Here is a 16,648-nt window from a genome sequence, read left to right as displayed (position 1 = left end):
TCTCATTAAAGCATCTACCAGTTTGGCCTATGTAATATTTACCGCAAGTCAATGGCACCTTGTACACAACCCCTTCTTTGCATTTTACAAATGGCTTTTGGTGCTTGATCATGCAACCTGACTTCATCCTGTTCTCTGACGCGCTCTGCTTACTTAGCGCACTCAGCTTACGTGGGGCAGAGAACAAAACATTTACATTCACTCGGTTACCAATTTTTCTTAGGTTACGAGCTATGTTACGTTTAATGAGTTTTGAGTGCGCCGAGCGGAAAGGTAAAGGCGCTTTTCCATCCCTGGGATGATGAATCCAGCAAGTATGATCTTAAAGGGATGGAAAAGTGCCTTTAGCTTCCAGCTCCGCGCACTCAAAACTCATTAAACGTAACACAGTTAGTTTAGGTTTCGTAAACTGTTTGAAAAAGTCATGCCCACATTCTGTTGAAGAAAGCATCTTTTCACAGTCAAGAAAGTTGCAAGACGCTGGCTACCCATTGCACATGCTGGTGTCTATTGCAGAAGGACTTGTTAAAACAAACAAAAGGAAAGCTAACTCACAGCTAGAGTCGGATAAGACAAAAGATAAAAGAAAGTTTGCAGTCATACCCTATAAGCACAGGTTGTCACACAACCTAAGGAAAATTGGTAACCGAGTGAATGTAAATGTTTTGTTCTCTGCCCCACGTAAGCTGAGTGCGCTAAGTAAGCAGAGCACGTCAGAGAGCAGGATGAAGTCAGGTTGCAAGATCAAGCACCAAAAGCCATTTGTAAAATGCGCAGAAGGGGTTGTGTACTAGGTGCCATTGACTTGCGGTAAATATTACATAACCCAAACTGGTAGATGCCTAAATGAGAGATTAGGTGAACATAATTACGCTGTGGACAACAAAAAAGGTGGGCATTTGAGCATTCATTTGAGCATTTGAGCAAGTGCAAAAGCAAGAAGATCTGTCGTCCTCTCTTTCCTCAATGTGAAGTTCTTTATAAAAGCAAGTGTAAAACAACACGCGAAATTGTTGAGGCAAGTGAGATAGCACGAACTGGCGATGGTTGTGTAAGTGGTGCGTCGAGTTTGTTGCCTGAGAAAGAGATTGCATATCTTTCATCTTTTACATGTGCAGCCAGATATTTTTCCTGTTTGAGTTTTTTCCTTCGCATGCGCATGTGATCTCAAGTGTACATATATTCTGCTTCTCGCATGAAATTAAAATCAGTTGGAAGTAAGCGCTCGTGTGTCTCTCTTTTGCTGTTGTCCATGTGTTTTTTATGCGTTTTACAGGTTTAACATGCCTAACCAACTCGCCCAAACGCTGCCATCATTTATTTGCAGCAGTTCTGCAAAATGTTTTACCTATTTAGAGCATAATTAAATATGATTACACATAATTGCCCCAGCTCCCTTCATGACAGTTTAAAAGCAAAAATCAACTGTTCACCTTTGCTCTTACAGGAGCCTAAAACTTATTAAGCGTTGCTGTGTAAGAATCAGGGCTGTACGCCATTTAAAAAAGTACCTGCCCTATTGAGCGTTCAAAAAAGAGTCGAACAATATCAGGTTTTCTGTATAGACTATATGAACAAATAGGTAGCATATGGTATGCAAGCCAGAGAGCAATGCGAAAATGTAGGATCACTTTAGGCTTTCATCAAATTACATTCAAGCTTTAAGTAAAGGTCATGGAAGACACATGGGGCTGATAAGCAAAACATGAATCTTCTTGTACTTTTTCCATGTGCATAAATACCGAGTCCCTTAAAAATTATATCATTGGATCATACATACATGCATATTTATCTTGATGCTCTGCCTTATCTATGGGCTATGAAACGAAAAATAAGAAAATCAATTTATTGTTATTTTTTTCACGTGCCTTCAACATGCACCGGACTTTCTACACTGGAACACTTGATATCAACAGTCGGCACTGGGGCTCGAAGATTAGCATATCTTCCTCCGGGCAATTGTTCTTGTAAACGCTCCAGCAGGAACGTGGAATTCCTTGCCCTGCTGTACGTAAAGTCCGAACAAGGCGGCACGCTGCACGAAAAAGAAACAGGAATTTGGATAAGTAGTTTTGCCGGATAACGTTCGACTGCAAAATACGAGTTTGGCAAAAGTGTAGATGCTTAACTATCCGTAAATCATGTTTCACGAGCGTTATCTGTCGCAAAAGAGCCGAAGTTACTGCTGCTGCTTCCATCCACCCTTTCTGTTGTGCTCAGGAACGACGATGAAGATGAAATTGGGCCATCGGCCCTGTCTGTACTGATTGGCAATTTTTGTTCGTTTTTGAGCTGTCGTCACTTCGCCGTCTATAATGTCAGTTGTTAAAGCTGCCTAAGGATCCTGTGAGCTCCAGAAAGCTCCGCGATGACCCCTCCATACGCACCCATCACAATGCCAATTTTCACTTGTTGAAAATCCGCCCATCTTATGCGTCTGTTTCGAAGCATAGTTTCTGTACTCTTCGTCAAACAAAAGATGAATTTCCACCAAACAGTTCCTTTATGCCTAACGATATTTCTGTCAAAGATGAAGGGATTGCGAAAGTTTGGCAGCAGCTTGATCACTTGTGCAAACGTCGGTTAATCTTACTGCAACGTTCGCATCAATCGCCTATTGAGCCTACATGTCAAGTACATCATTGTTCTAATGAGTACAGTCATTTAGATTCAAAATATGCCTAACCTGAGAAATCTGCAGCTACAACTTCAATGACATCCCTGATTACGCTGCTGCAGCAATTGCCTCAGATGATAGCATCTGTTCTGCAAAATAATGGCCACTAAACATAGATCCCTTGTAATGCAATGGAATTGTAGGGATCTCACTAATCAACTCCTTGAATTGAAGCTCCATATTCAGGAAGGAAAATTTAGGGCCTGGGCTTTCCTTTTACAAGTGCTTTTACGCTATTCCACCTCTATCTGGTTACTGCATATATCATTGCCTCTTGATACCCGACCACCGCAGTAGTCTTCCTCCCGGTAAAGCGGCAATATATTCATTCAAAGACTTCTCATTTTCCTATAGACCTATCTCGGTGGTGCAATACCCGTCAACAAGTGACCCTAAGCCCCAGCATACTCTAGTTTCAGTGGCATCATTTTACGCACGATCGATATCTACTGTGCGCATCTTTGGATGGCTCACATATCTGCGCACCTCATACCCAGGTGTACCCATACTCGTTGGAGGAGATTGCAATATTGCAATGGACTGCACACAGCCTGGGGATATTATACAAGGCTCTAAACCTGGACGTCAACGTTAAGACACATTTTTTGCCCAGTCGTTAACACTTCTCAACAGTTTTTCACAATGTACCCGCCCTGATGCACCGGCGTCGACTCCGGATTTTACGTGGGGGCTGGGCACTGGGAATACTCGCTGGATTTGCGAACCAGACACCTGGGGCAGTGACCACTCCTCCATTCTCTTCTATCTTACCTCAAGCACACTGGGCAAAATTCGCCGAAACATTCACGTTACTTCTTGGGATACTCTACGTACTCCATGTATCTCAATAACTCCTTATTCGGCACTTTCTACTTTCATGCAAGTTCTAAATCAGCACACTTTGTCTTCAACTATCAACGAAGACCAACTAAATCCTGACCTTCACCTCCTTAACGTCTGGGTATGGCGCAAGCAAATGGACGTATACGTCAGTCAGCATCCGTCGAATAATATTACCATAGCAGAACATAAACTAACCGCTGAGGCCCGTCGGTATTCTAAGCACTTACTACACAAACGTTGGACAGACTCGTGTTCTCACATAAGCGCTCCGATCGGAAACCACCACCTATTGCATGTGTTTCATTCTATGGAATGAAAAGACTCAGTTAAAGACTACTCCGAGAGTACTCGAATAGCCCTGCGCCTTTCACAGCAAGAATTTTCCAAGCAAGCAGCTGCTCAGTTCTTCCCCAATTATGACTGCCAACCTGCACCGGTTTCACTCAGACTCGCCAACCCTCTACCAGAAAATAAGATCACTAGCCCTTTCATCAAGGCTGAGCTGATCGCTGCGATTGAAGAAATCCGTCCAAACACCACACACGGTCATGATGGTGTGCCTTATACACTCTAACGCAATCTAGAAGGTGAATCATTCACCTCACTTCTCAGAAGTTTTAATGAAATCTGGATTTCCGTGAAATGTGACCAAGTTGGAATCATTCTATAGTAGTTCCCATACCAAAGCCCGGAAAACCACCCACAACTTTTGGTGCTCTACGCCCGATTTCTCTTATCCCATCTATCTGCAGGCTGTACGAAAAGCTACTTGCCACTAAAATATCCTGGTGGCTTGACCATCATCACAAATATTCGTCTTCACAGATTGGCTTTCGGCCTGGGTACGGATCTGAAGAGGGTCTTCAGCCTTTTGCCAATGAAGTAATATATTGTTTATCTCAAAGCCGTTTCGTCCGCACAGTCGTAGTAACGGATATCACGAAAGCCTACGACAACATCCTTCACACAGCGATCTTAAATACTACGGCATCACTTGAAATGCCCTTAGAGCTTTATCGTGCAATTCACGCATTCCTCTCCCACCGAACGTTTGCTATCTGTGTCAATGGAAAACCAACAGGTCATTTTATTTCTAATCGTGGAGTTCCGCAAGGCTCAGTTTTAGCCCCAACTTTATTTAATTTTGCATTTATTCCTCTCATACATGCACTTTCCTTACTTCCTAATATTGAAGTGCCAGTCTATGCAGATGACATTACTATGTGGTCCTCGCGCAGTCCAGATACAGCAAGACTCCCTGCAAAATGCCATAAATCTCCTCTAAGGATTTCTCGCTAACACAGGCCTATCCCTCAACCTTCCCAAAACGTGCTATAACCATGTAGGCAATTATCCCGGCCGCAGAGCTTTCAAAGCCACTCCATTAGCGTTGAAAATTGACCCAATACCCCCTCCCTGGAATTGAATATACCAGGGTGTTGGGCCTGCATGTACATTCTTCAGGAAAAGGCATGCCACAATGTATACGAAGAACGTTTAGTGCAATTTTCTGGAGCAAAACATTGGAACACGTTGCTGATTAATGTGAAACTTTAAAATGAGTTGTAAAATGTTCTTTATTAATAGCCAAGAAGAGTTATGATCCCCTTCCCGCCCTCCCCCCCCCCCAATTTTTTTGTGCGCTTGCGTTTCGTATTAATTGCCTATGAATTGTTTGCTGAAATGTATTGTCCTCAGTGGGTGTTGATTCTTTTTGTTTGTCTGTTTTTGTCTTTTTTTTTAAGTGTGTGTTTGTATGCGCTCATTACGGCTGCCTGATTAAGTTTATTCTGTACTGGACCGACTACTAGCCCCGCGGCTATCGGTCCACATATTCTTTATGTACTTCATTTCATAAAAATAAAGATCACTTTGATGGATTGATAGTTTGGTTATCATATATGCGCAAAAGTGCCATAAACACAATTGGACTAATTCGAAGAATAGCAAATCGTTCTGGTGGTGCCCGATCAGATACCGCTCGCCGACGTGTTCGTGCTGTCTTTCAACCGCGGCTTCTATACCAGGCACAGTTTTAGAAAACGACAAAACGGCAATGGTTCATACTAGAGGCGCTCAACCATGAAGCCATGCGAGTAATTACTTGACTGCCTCGATCAACGCCTATTCGTCTTCTGCAGGAGTACGCACACCTTAACTCGCTGGCAGAATTAACTGCCCAAAGACAGACACAAAGAGCAAGGAAAGCTTCCCTTCGTCCTGAATTAGAAAACCAGCCACCTCCATGGGACTACTACCACCTTCTAATAAACCTCTATTCAACAAGAAGTCGCTGTTCTCATCATTTCCAAGCGCTTCTTGCGCATCACCTGATGACTGTATTATTTACACTGATACAGCCGTACCCTAATAGGTTGTTCAGTTGCTTTCATAAGCTCAATCCACCGTCACCTGAACTCCACTCGAACTTACCTTACCGCTACCAAATCAACTCATGCCTTCGAACTGCAAGCTATCTTGAACGCCATAGAAGTGTTACCTGCTGACCCTACGTTTAAACAAGTACACATAATTACTCACTCCAAAGAAGCCCTAAAGCATTTTAATAAAGTGCATGACACTCTTAAGGTCGCAAAGACTATAAATGCTGCTTGTCACCGTTACCCAGTGAATATAATCATTCACTGGGTTCAAGACAACACAATTTGCATTGCACTATTGCAGCAGACGTGCTTCCCCATGCAGCAGACGTGTCGCAACCTATTCATGATTCCTTGTCACCGGATCCACTTCTGACCCATTTGACGTCATTGGCATCTCTCAGGCAGCGTACACGTGCTCTGATTCCCCCGTGTGCGCACCCCTTCCCCAAAATGTAACAAGGGTGAAGGAGGTATCTCTGAGACTGCTGAGGGTCGGAGTGGCCCTTACACCCGCCGTTCGACAGCACTGGCAAAGTCCTATAATTTCAATTCCCGACAAATGCCCACACTGCGAAGAACCCGCTTGCGACACCACCGTCCGGCATCTAATATGGGCATGCCCAGGAACTTCGCATATGCGCATGGCCATTCGACAAAAATCTGGACTTTCCAATTATGGATAACAAGCAACATTTATGCACACAGTTTGTGTGACTTGTACATGGCTGCACTCCACACGTTTTTGTGACTCTACCACCACCTTTTATGCCGTGTGGCAAACTCAGCACAATAATTAAATAGGCTCTCTTTTGTGCTTGTTAGTTTTGACAATGATCTAGTCTGGTTTCTCGTTATTCGACAGCCTCGGCAGCCTGCCTGAGACAGCTGAGGTGCCCATCTCTAGCGAGGTTGAAATATTTGTTTGGCGTATTTTACTCGGATAAATAAGTAACGTTGCGTATTGCATTTTATGAAGACGATGTTGTTGAATGTACAAAATTTTGCATTTAGAACTTCATGCCGACGACGATGTTTAGCTCACAAGGTGAAAGTACCTTGCTCTCCTACACGAGGCATAATCAGCTGTAGTGAGAGCATAGTGCTCTCGTGCCTCGCCACGAGGATGAAGGCCAAGGTGTTAGCAGCGTAGCGCGAGGTAAACCAACAAGCGGCGCACGATTACCTCGGCCTATATGTGGAACGGTTAAGGTACTCGTTTCAGGAATAACGCGAAATTCGCAAACGATCGCTGTAAAGCTAATGCTCTATGAACAGACTTTGTAAATTTTTTTAAAGATAGGTTTTTATTGCACGTTCGCCACCCTGTGGATTAAGTAGATTAGTATGTTTTGTTTTCTGCAGTGATGGCAGTGTACGATAGCAGGATGCTTTTTCATTTAACACTATTGATGAGCACCGCAAGTTTGATATATTGTCACGTGCTTCGGGGCGTCAGGAAAGGAAGAAGAGGCTGGCGAGAAAAAGAAGAAAACAGAAGCCACAGTGGTGTGTGCTGGTGTTCCTTGGGGGACTCTCAGCGCTTTAGATGACAAATATGCACCCGTTACGTGCTGAGTACGTAACAGTTGTGGTGGAGATGCGAGGTAGATCAACACGGATCCCCGTTGTCTTCGACGAAGCCGCCGACTCGCTGGTTTGCCACCCCTACCATCTAACATGGCTCAAGATAGTGACGCTAATCGAGCAACAGCTGCGGTGAGCAACTGGCAGCGCTACCGCCAGCCGCGCATATTTGGTGGAAAATCTGACGAGGACGTCGACGAGTGGCTAATCATCTACGAACGGGAGAGCCGGTACAATCATTGGGATGCGAACGTGAAACTAGCGAACGTAGTGTTCTTCTTCGAAGGCACTGCCCTAGTTTAGTTTGATAATCATGAAAACTCACCAGCTGGGATTGTTTCACAGAAGAGATAAAGGAGTGCTTTGGCGACGGATCCGCGAAGAAACGCGCAGAGCAAACGTTGCGTTGATGCAGCGGGCCCAGGTGCCTGGCGAGACAAGCACCGTATATATCGACGATATTGTGAAATTGTGCGAGATTGTAAACCATCAAATGTCCAAGGAATATAAAGTGGGGCACTTGTTCAAAGGTATCGCTGGGAATTTCTATAATGTTCGTATCAGCAAAGACAATTTGAACCCCACAGCTGACTTCATCAGGCATTGCCGCTCTTTCGAAACCTTGAAGTTGTGCCTCATCACTCCTAAATTTGGGCGGCTGGCCAACGTCGCATCTGTTGCGAGCCTGATGTCAGTGCTCCAGAGTCCATGGTTGACCTGATACGTCGGATTGTGCTGGAAGAATTGCTGTATAATAAAGATTCTTCGTGCCGGGACGTACACCAGTACGACGGTTGCGCGCTGCAAGCATAATCCGCGACCCCATCAACTTCCTGGACTCCGGCTTTAAATGCGTAACGCCTTGGCGAGTGCAGAGAGCATAACGATTTAAGCACTTCTCAGCCACAGATGGGCCGAAAAGCCACCTACACGCGCCAGGCGGTTTGTGAGCAACGCCGTCCCGATTACTACCGCCAACCAGAACGAGTTTGCGCCCGCATTTACTCGAACCGGTGGCGCCAGCAACGTGTGTGTTATAGCTGTGGCATGACCGGACACATCTCCCGGTATTGCCGTCGGCGGGGTCTGCTTCCTCAAGGTCATCGCCCGCTGCCTAACGTTTCTGATCATTTCGACACTGAATTTTATCCAACACCGACTCTGGATTCATACCGCCCGGCACAGATGCGAAGCGGATCGCCTGCTTCGGGCCGCAGCTTGATGCCGCCAATCCAAACACAGCCACGTTCACCGTCTCCTTGGCGCCGTTCTACCCCTTCGGGAAACTAGAAGGCGCGGACGGTGGGGGTGAGGTCGCCGGAAAATCAACGTTCACAATACCTCTGCCTGTGTTTCTGTTAAAGAGTAAACTCGAAGTATCCACTGACGGCATCCACACCATGGCACAAATTGACACTGAAGCAACAGTCTCTGTTATGAGTTTAGCATTCAAAAATCGATTAGGACATCAAGTAATTAAAAATACCAGTGTGGAGACGAACGACAAGGAAGCAGACAACACCTGCACTGCAAATGTACCAGCTAGTTCAACTCTCCGTTTTATTGAACATAAAGTGATATTTAGCGTGAATCAAGCTGTAGTATTCCCTGGTGTTGGCGGTGAAGCCTTGGTGACTTTGGGTGTGTGCTATGCGAAAGTTGTGATTGGTGGCCAAGCGTTTCGAACCAAATTCACAGTGTTGCCTCGTTCTATGCATGAAGTAATTTTAGGTATAGACTTTTTGCAACAATGTGGTGCAACGTTAGACTGCCGTAGTGCGCAGATCTCGCTTAATGCTGCGTTGATGTCGGCCCTTGTAGAAACCTCGCCGCTCGATTTAGAAGCATTTTTTTGTGTCTCTAGATACAGTTTTACCTGCGATGTTTGGAGAATTCATTCAAGTTATTTCATCTATGAATTTGTGTGAGAATTCCGACGCCGTAGTGGAACCTACAACACTGGTCTGTGCAACGAAGAGTGTCTTGGTGCCTCGTTGCATAGCTTCAGGTACCAGAAGCTACAGCTTACTATGGACTGTAAACTATTCAGACGAGCCAGCCGTGTTGCTTCGTGGCATGAGGCTCGCTCATCACGAGAAAAGTGTGTTCAATTACGTGGCGGCAATAAGTAACCATGCTCCTGAAGAAAAAACATCCCACTTTGCAGAGTCTCGAACCAAGGCAATGATAAACACCTCTTTGGGAACACGGGAGCGTCGAATTTTGACTGACCTGCTTTCCAAGCATGGTTCGGTTTCCGACTTGGCCAGAGATCATCAGCCACCGATTCCAAATTTTCGCATCCATCATTCGATTAATACTGGAATCCCTCGCCCGATCAGACAGAAGCTTTATCGTGTGTCTCCGACCGAACGTCAGCTTATTGACGAACAAGTTCATGACATGCTCGAACTTTGCATTATCCAGGAATCTTCAAGTCCTTGGGCGGCTCCAGTTATTCTCGTTAAATATAAAGACAGCACATGGCGTTTCTCTGTACACTATCGTCGCCTTAACGCCATCACCAAAAAAGATGTATATCCGCTTCCACGTATTGATGATGCAATCGACTTTCTTCATTCGGCATCATACTTATCCTGGGTAGACTTGAAATGGGGGTACTGGCAGATAACAATGAACTCAAGCGACAAAGAAAAGACGGCATCTGTACGACATCGTTAGCGTGATAAAGATCTGCAAGTGACTGACAGGCGCACTCACTGTGACACAGCACCTGAGATCTGTGATGTGCGTCACTTGTTAACGTGTCCAGCAACGACTTCGATTAGACAACGGATTCTCATGAAGGTGGGCCTGCGGTGGAATCGCGATTGTGATTACGAGAAGTGGACAATGGACAATCACTACACCGCCAACCTCTCCGAATACCTAAGTTCAACTGGACTTCCCTCCTTCTTATAACTTTCCATCTCCTGCATCCCATTTCCCCTTTCTTAACTTATGCCTTGTGGCAAATCTTTCGAAAAGAAAAAGACGGCATTTGCGACACCCGATGATCCTTTAAGTTTAACGTAATGCCCGTTGGATTGTGCAATGCGCCTGCCACGTTCGAACGATTCATTTCATTTATTAATACTGTCAGCCACCATAAGGGGTTGTAACAGGAGTGGAAAATACAAAACGAAAATTGAGCAATATAGAACACGATGAAAATCAATAGTCAATCAAAAATTGTCTCTGAATATACACACAAACAAAACAAAAATGAATTACACAGAAATTGGAACAACAGCCATCCTACACAACAGCAATAGAACCTCATCACCCTGTGGTAGTGCCATAGATGAAATTTTCTAAATGGCGTACAAACTCAGATAATGATGATGATCGAACAGCAGAATCTGAAAGAGAGTTCCAGTCCTTACAAGTTCGCTGGAAATAACTAAACTTGAAACAATTATTTTTTATAGCCGGCAATGGAATGAACCTACTATGACGATGCCTTGATGTCTCATTATTTTTGATCTTAAAGTAGTCTGATTTATTAATTTTTAGATAATTATTGATAATGAGGTAAAGAGTTTTTAGTCTTTCATATCCGATTCTGCTTTCTAACATTGGTAGTTGGGCTTGTTGGCAGAGGTCTGTTGAAGAATGGTTACGGCGGTATTTATTATATATAAATCTTGCAGCGAGCCGCTGAATCCTATCTAGCTTGTGAATGTTAGTTGCTGTGTGAGGGTCCTATACTACTTTGGCATATTCAATAATTGGTCTGACTAGGGTTTTGTAAGCCAGGCACTTTACATCCGGGGTAGCACTGTGCATTGTGCGCCGCAGGTACCATAGTGTTTTAAAAGCTTTGGAGATGACATTTTAAATGTGGGTATTCCATCGTAGGTCTGATGTAAAAGTTAAGTCTAGGTATTTATACTGATCAGCTTTTTCAAGCATGTAACCATTTATTTGATAATTGAAATTAAAAACATTCTTTTTCCTATTTACTGACATGAACTCAGACTTTTTTAAGTTTAACTCCATCTGCCAGTCGTTACACCAATTGACTATTATTTCTAGGTTTAAATTTAATTTAATCTGATCATCAATCGTATTTACGCTACTGTACAACACGCAGTCGTCAGCAAAGTCTTATTGGAACATCAATGCTACTTTGCAAATCATTAATGAAGATGAAAAAGAGGAGTGGGCCTAAAACGGTACCCTGCGGCACACCAGAAGCAACAGGAAGAGTGCTAGATTCACAACTTCTAACAAATACATACTGTTCACGATAAGATATATACGCGGAAAACAACTGTGTGAGTGTTTGATTTTTAAAGACCGCATTAACCTTATATAACAATTTTAAGTGTGAAACTTTATCAAATGCTTTCGCAAAGTCAAGGTATATAATGTCTGTTTGACCACGTGAATTTATTGCTTCTGCGAGGTCATGAACTATTTCTATCAGTTGGGTAGTTGTGGACAGTCCCTTTCGGAAGCCATGATGGCGATAATAAAGGATATCATGCTGGTCGAGGTAGTTGAGCAGGTGTTTAGATATATGTTCAAGCAACTTCGAAACTGTACTAGTGAGCGAGATTGGGCGATGATTGCTAACAGAATTATTTCTTCTTTTATGGACTGGTATAACCTTTGCTCGCTTCCAGTCAGTTGGGAAGCATCCGCTAGTAAAAGAAGACTGAAATATTTTGGTAAGTATTTAGATACCCATTCAGCGTACCTATATAAAAACCATATAGAAACCATTCTGCGCGGACTGAAGTGGAAAATATGATTCTGCTATTTGGACGACGTTGTGATCTTCGCAAGACCTTTCAGGAACACTATAGCCGACTCGCCATCGTTCTTAATTGCTTGAGAGAGCAGGCCTCGTCCTCAACTCTAGGAAGTGCCACTTTGGCGGACGCCAAACAATTGTTCTTGGTCACTTGGTCGATAAGGATGGTGTTCGGCCAGATCATGAGAAGATTGCGGCTGTAACCAGCTTCTTTGGACACCGTTCCTATTTTCACCTTTTTGTACCCAGATTCGCTGACATCGCATACCCGCTCACGTGCCTTTCAATTGATGTGCCGTTCAATTGAACTACTGACTGCGACTCTGCCTTCCGCCGCCTCAAATTCCTTCTGACATCAGGACCTGCCCTACGTCACTTCTGCCCATCTGCCCCACTGAAGTTAACGCCGACGCTAGTGGCGTGGGCATTGGCGTGTGCTCATCCAGCGTCATGGCACCGATCAGTACGTGATAGTTTAAGCTAGTAGTTCGTTGAGCAAGGCGGAGCGTAACTACACCGTTACTGAATACGAGTGTCTCGCCATGGTTTTTGCGGTGAAACCATTTTGTTCCTACCTATATGGCAATGTGTTTACTATCGTCACTGACCACCATTCGCTCTGTTGGCTCGTAAATCTTCGTGATCTTTGCGGCCGGCTCGCTCAATGGGAATTGCGGTTGCAAGAGTTTAACTTCACTGTGGAATACAAAAGCGGCCATCAACATGCTGACACTGACTGTCTGTCAAGCTTGCTGCTTTCGTCAAATGTTAGTGATGATGACAAATTTAATGACTACTTGGCGCCTATCTCGGCAACGTTTACTGACCCTGAACTTTTCTAGACAGAACAAAGCAACAATCAGACTTTGGCACCGCTATTCTCGGCCGCTCATGATTCAAGAGATGCGTGTTTCTGCGGTCGCGCCTGCCTGCTTTGCAAGAAGAATTTAAACCCCGGAGATGCACGCTTTCTTCTCGTCGTGCCGGATAACCTCCGCATTCCCGTTCTTGAAATGATCCACGACGATACCACGTCGGGCCAGTTGGGTGTCGCCCGGACCCTTCATAACACAAAAGAACGCCTTTACTGACCGAAAATGTGTCAAGCCATTCAGTGCTATGTAGCCAGATTTGTCAAGTGCCAGCAGTACAAGCTCCCTAAATCCCGTCCACCGGGACCGCTGCACCCTATTGCGCCTCCGACTGCACCTTTGGATCAGGTGGGCATCGACCTTTTTTGTCCTTTTCCGCGATATTCGAACGGTAACCACCGGATATTGGTATGTGTTGACCATCTCACTCGATATTCAGAAACTGCCGCAATACCCTGAGTCACTGCTTTCGAAGTATCCCTATTTCTTTTGAGATTTCTCGTCCTGCGCCATGGCCCTCCTCGAGTTCTGATCAGTGAGCGTGGGCGCGAATTTGCAGCTGAAGTTATCGAAGAACTCCTTCATCTATGCACCTGCGATTACCGTCATACAACGCCGTATCACCCACAAATGAATGGACCTGTTGAACGGACCAAACCGCACTCTGAAGAACAGGGATGACATCTTTCCTTTCATTACATACGCGTATAACACTGTACAGCATGAGACAATTGGCTACAGTCCGCTTTACCTCCTGTGAACTCGGGTTACCCGCAGCTGCCTTGATACCATCCATCCTTTCTCCCTCCACAACGAGCCTTCTATCGCCACAACTTTACGTTGAGCCGAAGAAGCTCGCCGCGTTGCCCGCCTCTGCATTCTGGACTCGCAGGAACGTTCGAAGGAGCGTTATGAGAACCGAGGCCCACATGTATCTTGTGTGCCTGGTGATTTAGTGTTGCTGTGAACACCGCAGCGCAAGCGTGGTTTAGCCCAGAAGCTGCTGTTTTGCTATAGCGGCCCTTTTGTCGCTTTGATTTCGAGCGCCGCACCGAAAGTGGCCGATGCTCACGCCGAACCCAGGTGGTGCATGTGACTCCTCTAAAAAGGTTCTATCCCCTGCACCTTCCTTAAACTGCTTGCCCTGAGGCATCGGCGGCGAGGGGGAAAGTGTCACGTGCTTCGGGGCGTCAGGAAAGAAAGAAGAGGCTGGGGAGAAGAAGAAAACAGAAGCCACAGTGGCGTGTGCTGGTGTTCCTCGGGGGACTCGTAGCGCTTTAGACGACAAATGAACACTCCCTTTACGCACTGAGCACGTAACAACGTTTAACAATAAGAAAAGTGTTGCTTTCGGATAGCCCCGAAATTACGCGAATAGCAAAATGTTTTACAAAATCATTGTGCTGTAAATATACATGCCATCCCAGCACTCAACAGCTTTTGTCTAATATTTATTTCTTGTTTTGTGCTCATAAGAGGTTAGTTATGTACACAAGACTTTTGATGGCCCTGTTGATTCTACCCTGCAGAAATGCAAAATACTGAGATTCGCTGCTGCACAAGGTGAATCTCGTTTGATCTCATTATCATTTGCAACTAATGCGCCATGATTATCATATCTACTCAATCTTTGTCATTACCACTAATTGCATCGCCATTGTCATCGCTACTATAATCCTCACGGTAGAGAAGTACAAGTACGATATGCTTTTCACCTTTCCGGGCGTGGCGTAGTTGATTAAAGAGCTCGCCTGGTGATACGAGGGGTGGGGGTTCAAGTTGCAGGGGAGAGAGAGTTTTTATGATGTCATCATGATGTCATTTGATTACGAGGTACATTGTGACCGGACGGACGCCGATAGTATCAACAATTAAATGTTTTGAACTTAAAATGCGGACCACCCAAGTATTTCTGAAGGATAGAAAGAAGCACAGCAGAGATATATGGAGAACTGCAATGAAAAATGCAATCGTTTCGTTGCACCGGCGAGAGGAAGTCTGCAACTAATATACTTTCTTTGGTACATCTAAGGACGTCCTAAGATTTGCTTATAAAGTTTCAAATAAACGTCATTCATATCACTATTTCCTGTGTATTTATCAATGCGAGCGCTATAACGTGAGTTATACATTAAAATACACATATTAGTAGTACGATTTTTCTCAGGTACGTACGTCTAAATGATCCATGCCTAATTATTCCTTATTTCAACAAAGGTACGGAATGATAAAACGTTGAAATATTTATTTCCATTCTATTTATAAATCCTACGCAAGCCTAGTCTGATTCCCAAAAAAGGGCCAAATTGTAATATTATTCGGCAATGATTTCCCAACAGCGTACAAGTAAAAGAAGAAACACTTGTAAGCAAACGGGTAACATTAGAGGTTTAGTAGCTTGGATATATCTTAGAACTGAATGAAATTGACTTTGGTAGCAATAATATTTTTCTAGTTCACTGCTGTAGAAAAAAACAACAATATCAGTTTCGCTGTAAACTTTGGAGATAACTGACTTACCTCTTCCATATACCCTGTCGTTAAAAACGAAGATGAAGCAGCCAAGTTGTGCGTTCGCATACATGATTTTGAAAGAAGTGTAAAGGCTACCTGAAATTTTGATAAAGAATTCATTTGTTGGGTTTTCAACTTTGGCAATATTAAACAATCACTTGGCTATTGCTTCGCAAAACAACTCAATACATATTTCACCACAATCTACGTTCATGTAAGTATCAAGGCCTGTTTAGTGACAACTGCAGTTTACTGCCTTTGAAAGTCTGCAGAGAAACAAGGTTTCACTTACCACAACATCAATCTTCATTTTATTCGAAGCTGCTTGCTGTTGAAGAGGAGATTCGCTCAAGCAACTTTAGTCCAGTGCATCTCATGTCACATATTGTCATACGCACCGGTACCCTTCAAGTGACACAGCTACTAAAACGCGTCAGTTGCAGCGCAGAAATCTACCAAAATATTTACTTTCTGACAAAACGTATTCTGCACACAATTTGTATTTAATGCGTTATGCGTGGCGATTTTAGTTTCTATAGCCGTGCGAATTCTACGACCCACCTTTCCATCCCAAGCTCGTCATTGCCAAAACTGCTGAAACTGGATTATGCTACCTTGCATTTAACAAAAAAGGCGCACCTCCAACGTCGCACACGTGGTCTCGCCTCCGTCTACGGAAAGCAGCCCCTTAATATAATCCGTGCAGAGGAGGGTGCACTTCGGATGATTAGAGTGGGTAGCCTTAAACAGCTGCAGTGATTTGAACGTGGCCTATTTCAAGATCTGAATACCCAACCTCGATGACCCTTCTGCCTCTTTCGATATGCCGAAGCCAATACCCATCCCCTGCTGTGGGAATGTCCGGAGCTGAAGCGGATGCCGATGCGGCTCCTGGTAACAGGTGGTCGCTCCGCGCAAAATGCGTCATGATATGCCGCTTGCATGCAGGAGCCGCATCATCGTTTATGTGTAGTAAGCATTGTAGCAGTGCTTGTAGACCGGGCCCAAATTC

General features: G+C 44.4%; 1 protein-coding gene across 1 annotated transcript in view; it reads right to left on the bottom strand.

The window, feature by feature from the left end:
* Nucleotides 1-1,721: 1,721 nt before the first annotated feature.
* The window catches only part of LOC146174151 (uncharacterized), a 56,550-nt gene continuing 41,623 nt past the window's right edge, over nucleotides 1,722-16,648 (bottom strand). The window contains exons 5-6 of the mRNA XM_084584082.1: nucleotides 15,643-15,732; nucleotides 1,722-2,035 (exon numbers count right to left, since the gene is read on the bottom strand). Coding sequence (XP_084440208.1) covers nucleotides 1,890-2,035; nucleotides 15,643-15,732 — 236 coding nt within the window. The 3' untranslated portion in view covers nucleotides 1,722-1,889. The remainder of the gene's footprint in view (nucleotides 2,036-15,642; nucleotides 15,733-16,648) is intronic.

Source organism: Amblyomma maculatum, chromosome 11, assembly GCF_055883805.1.
Source record: "Amblyomma maculatum isolate TAMU_Amacu chromosome 11, ASM5588380v1, whole genome shotgun sequence".
Classification (NCBI taxonomy): domain Eukaryota; kingdom Metazoa; phylum Arthropoda; class Arachnida; order Ixodida; family Ixodidae; genus Amblyomma; species Amblyomma maculatum.
Note: the sequence above shows the minus strand (reverse complement) of the source record. Positions and strands in the feature narration are given on the sequence as shown.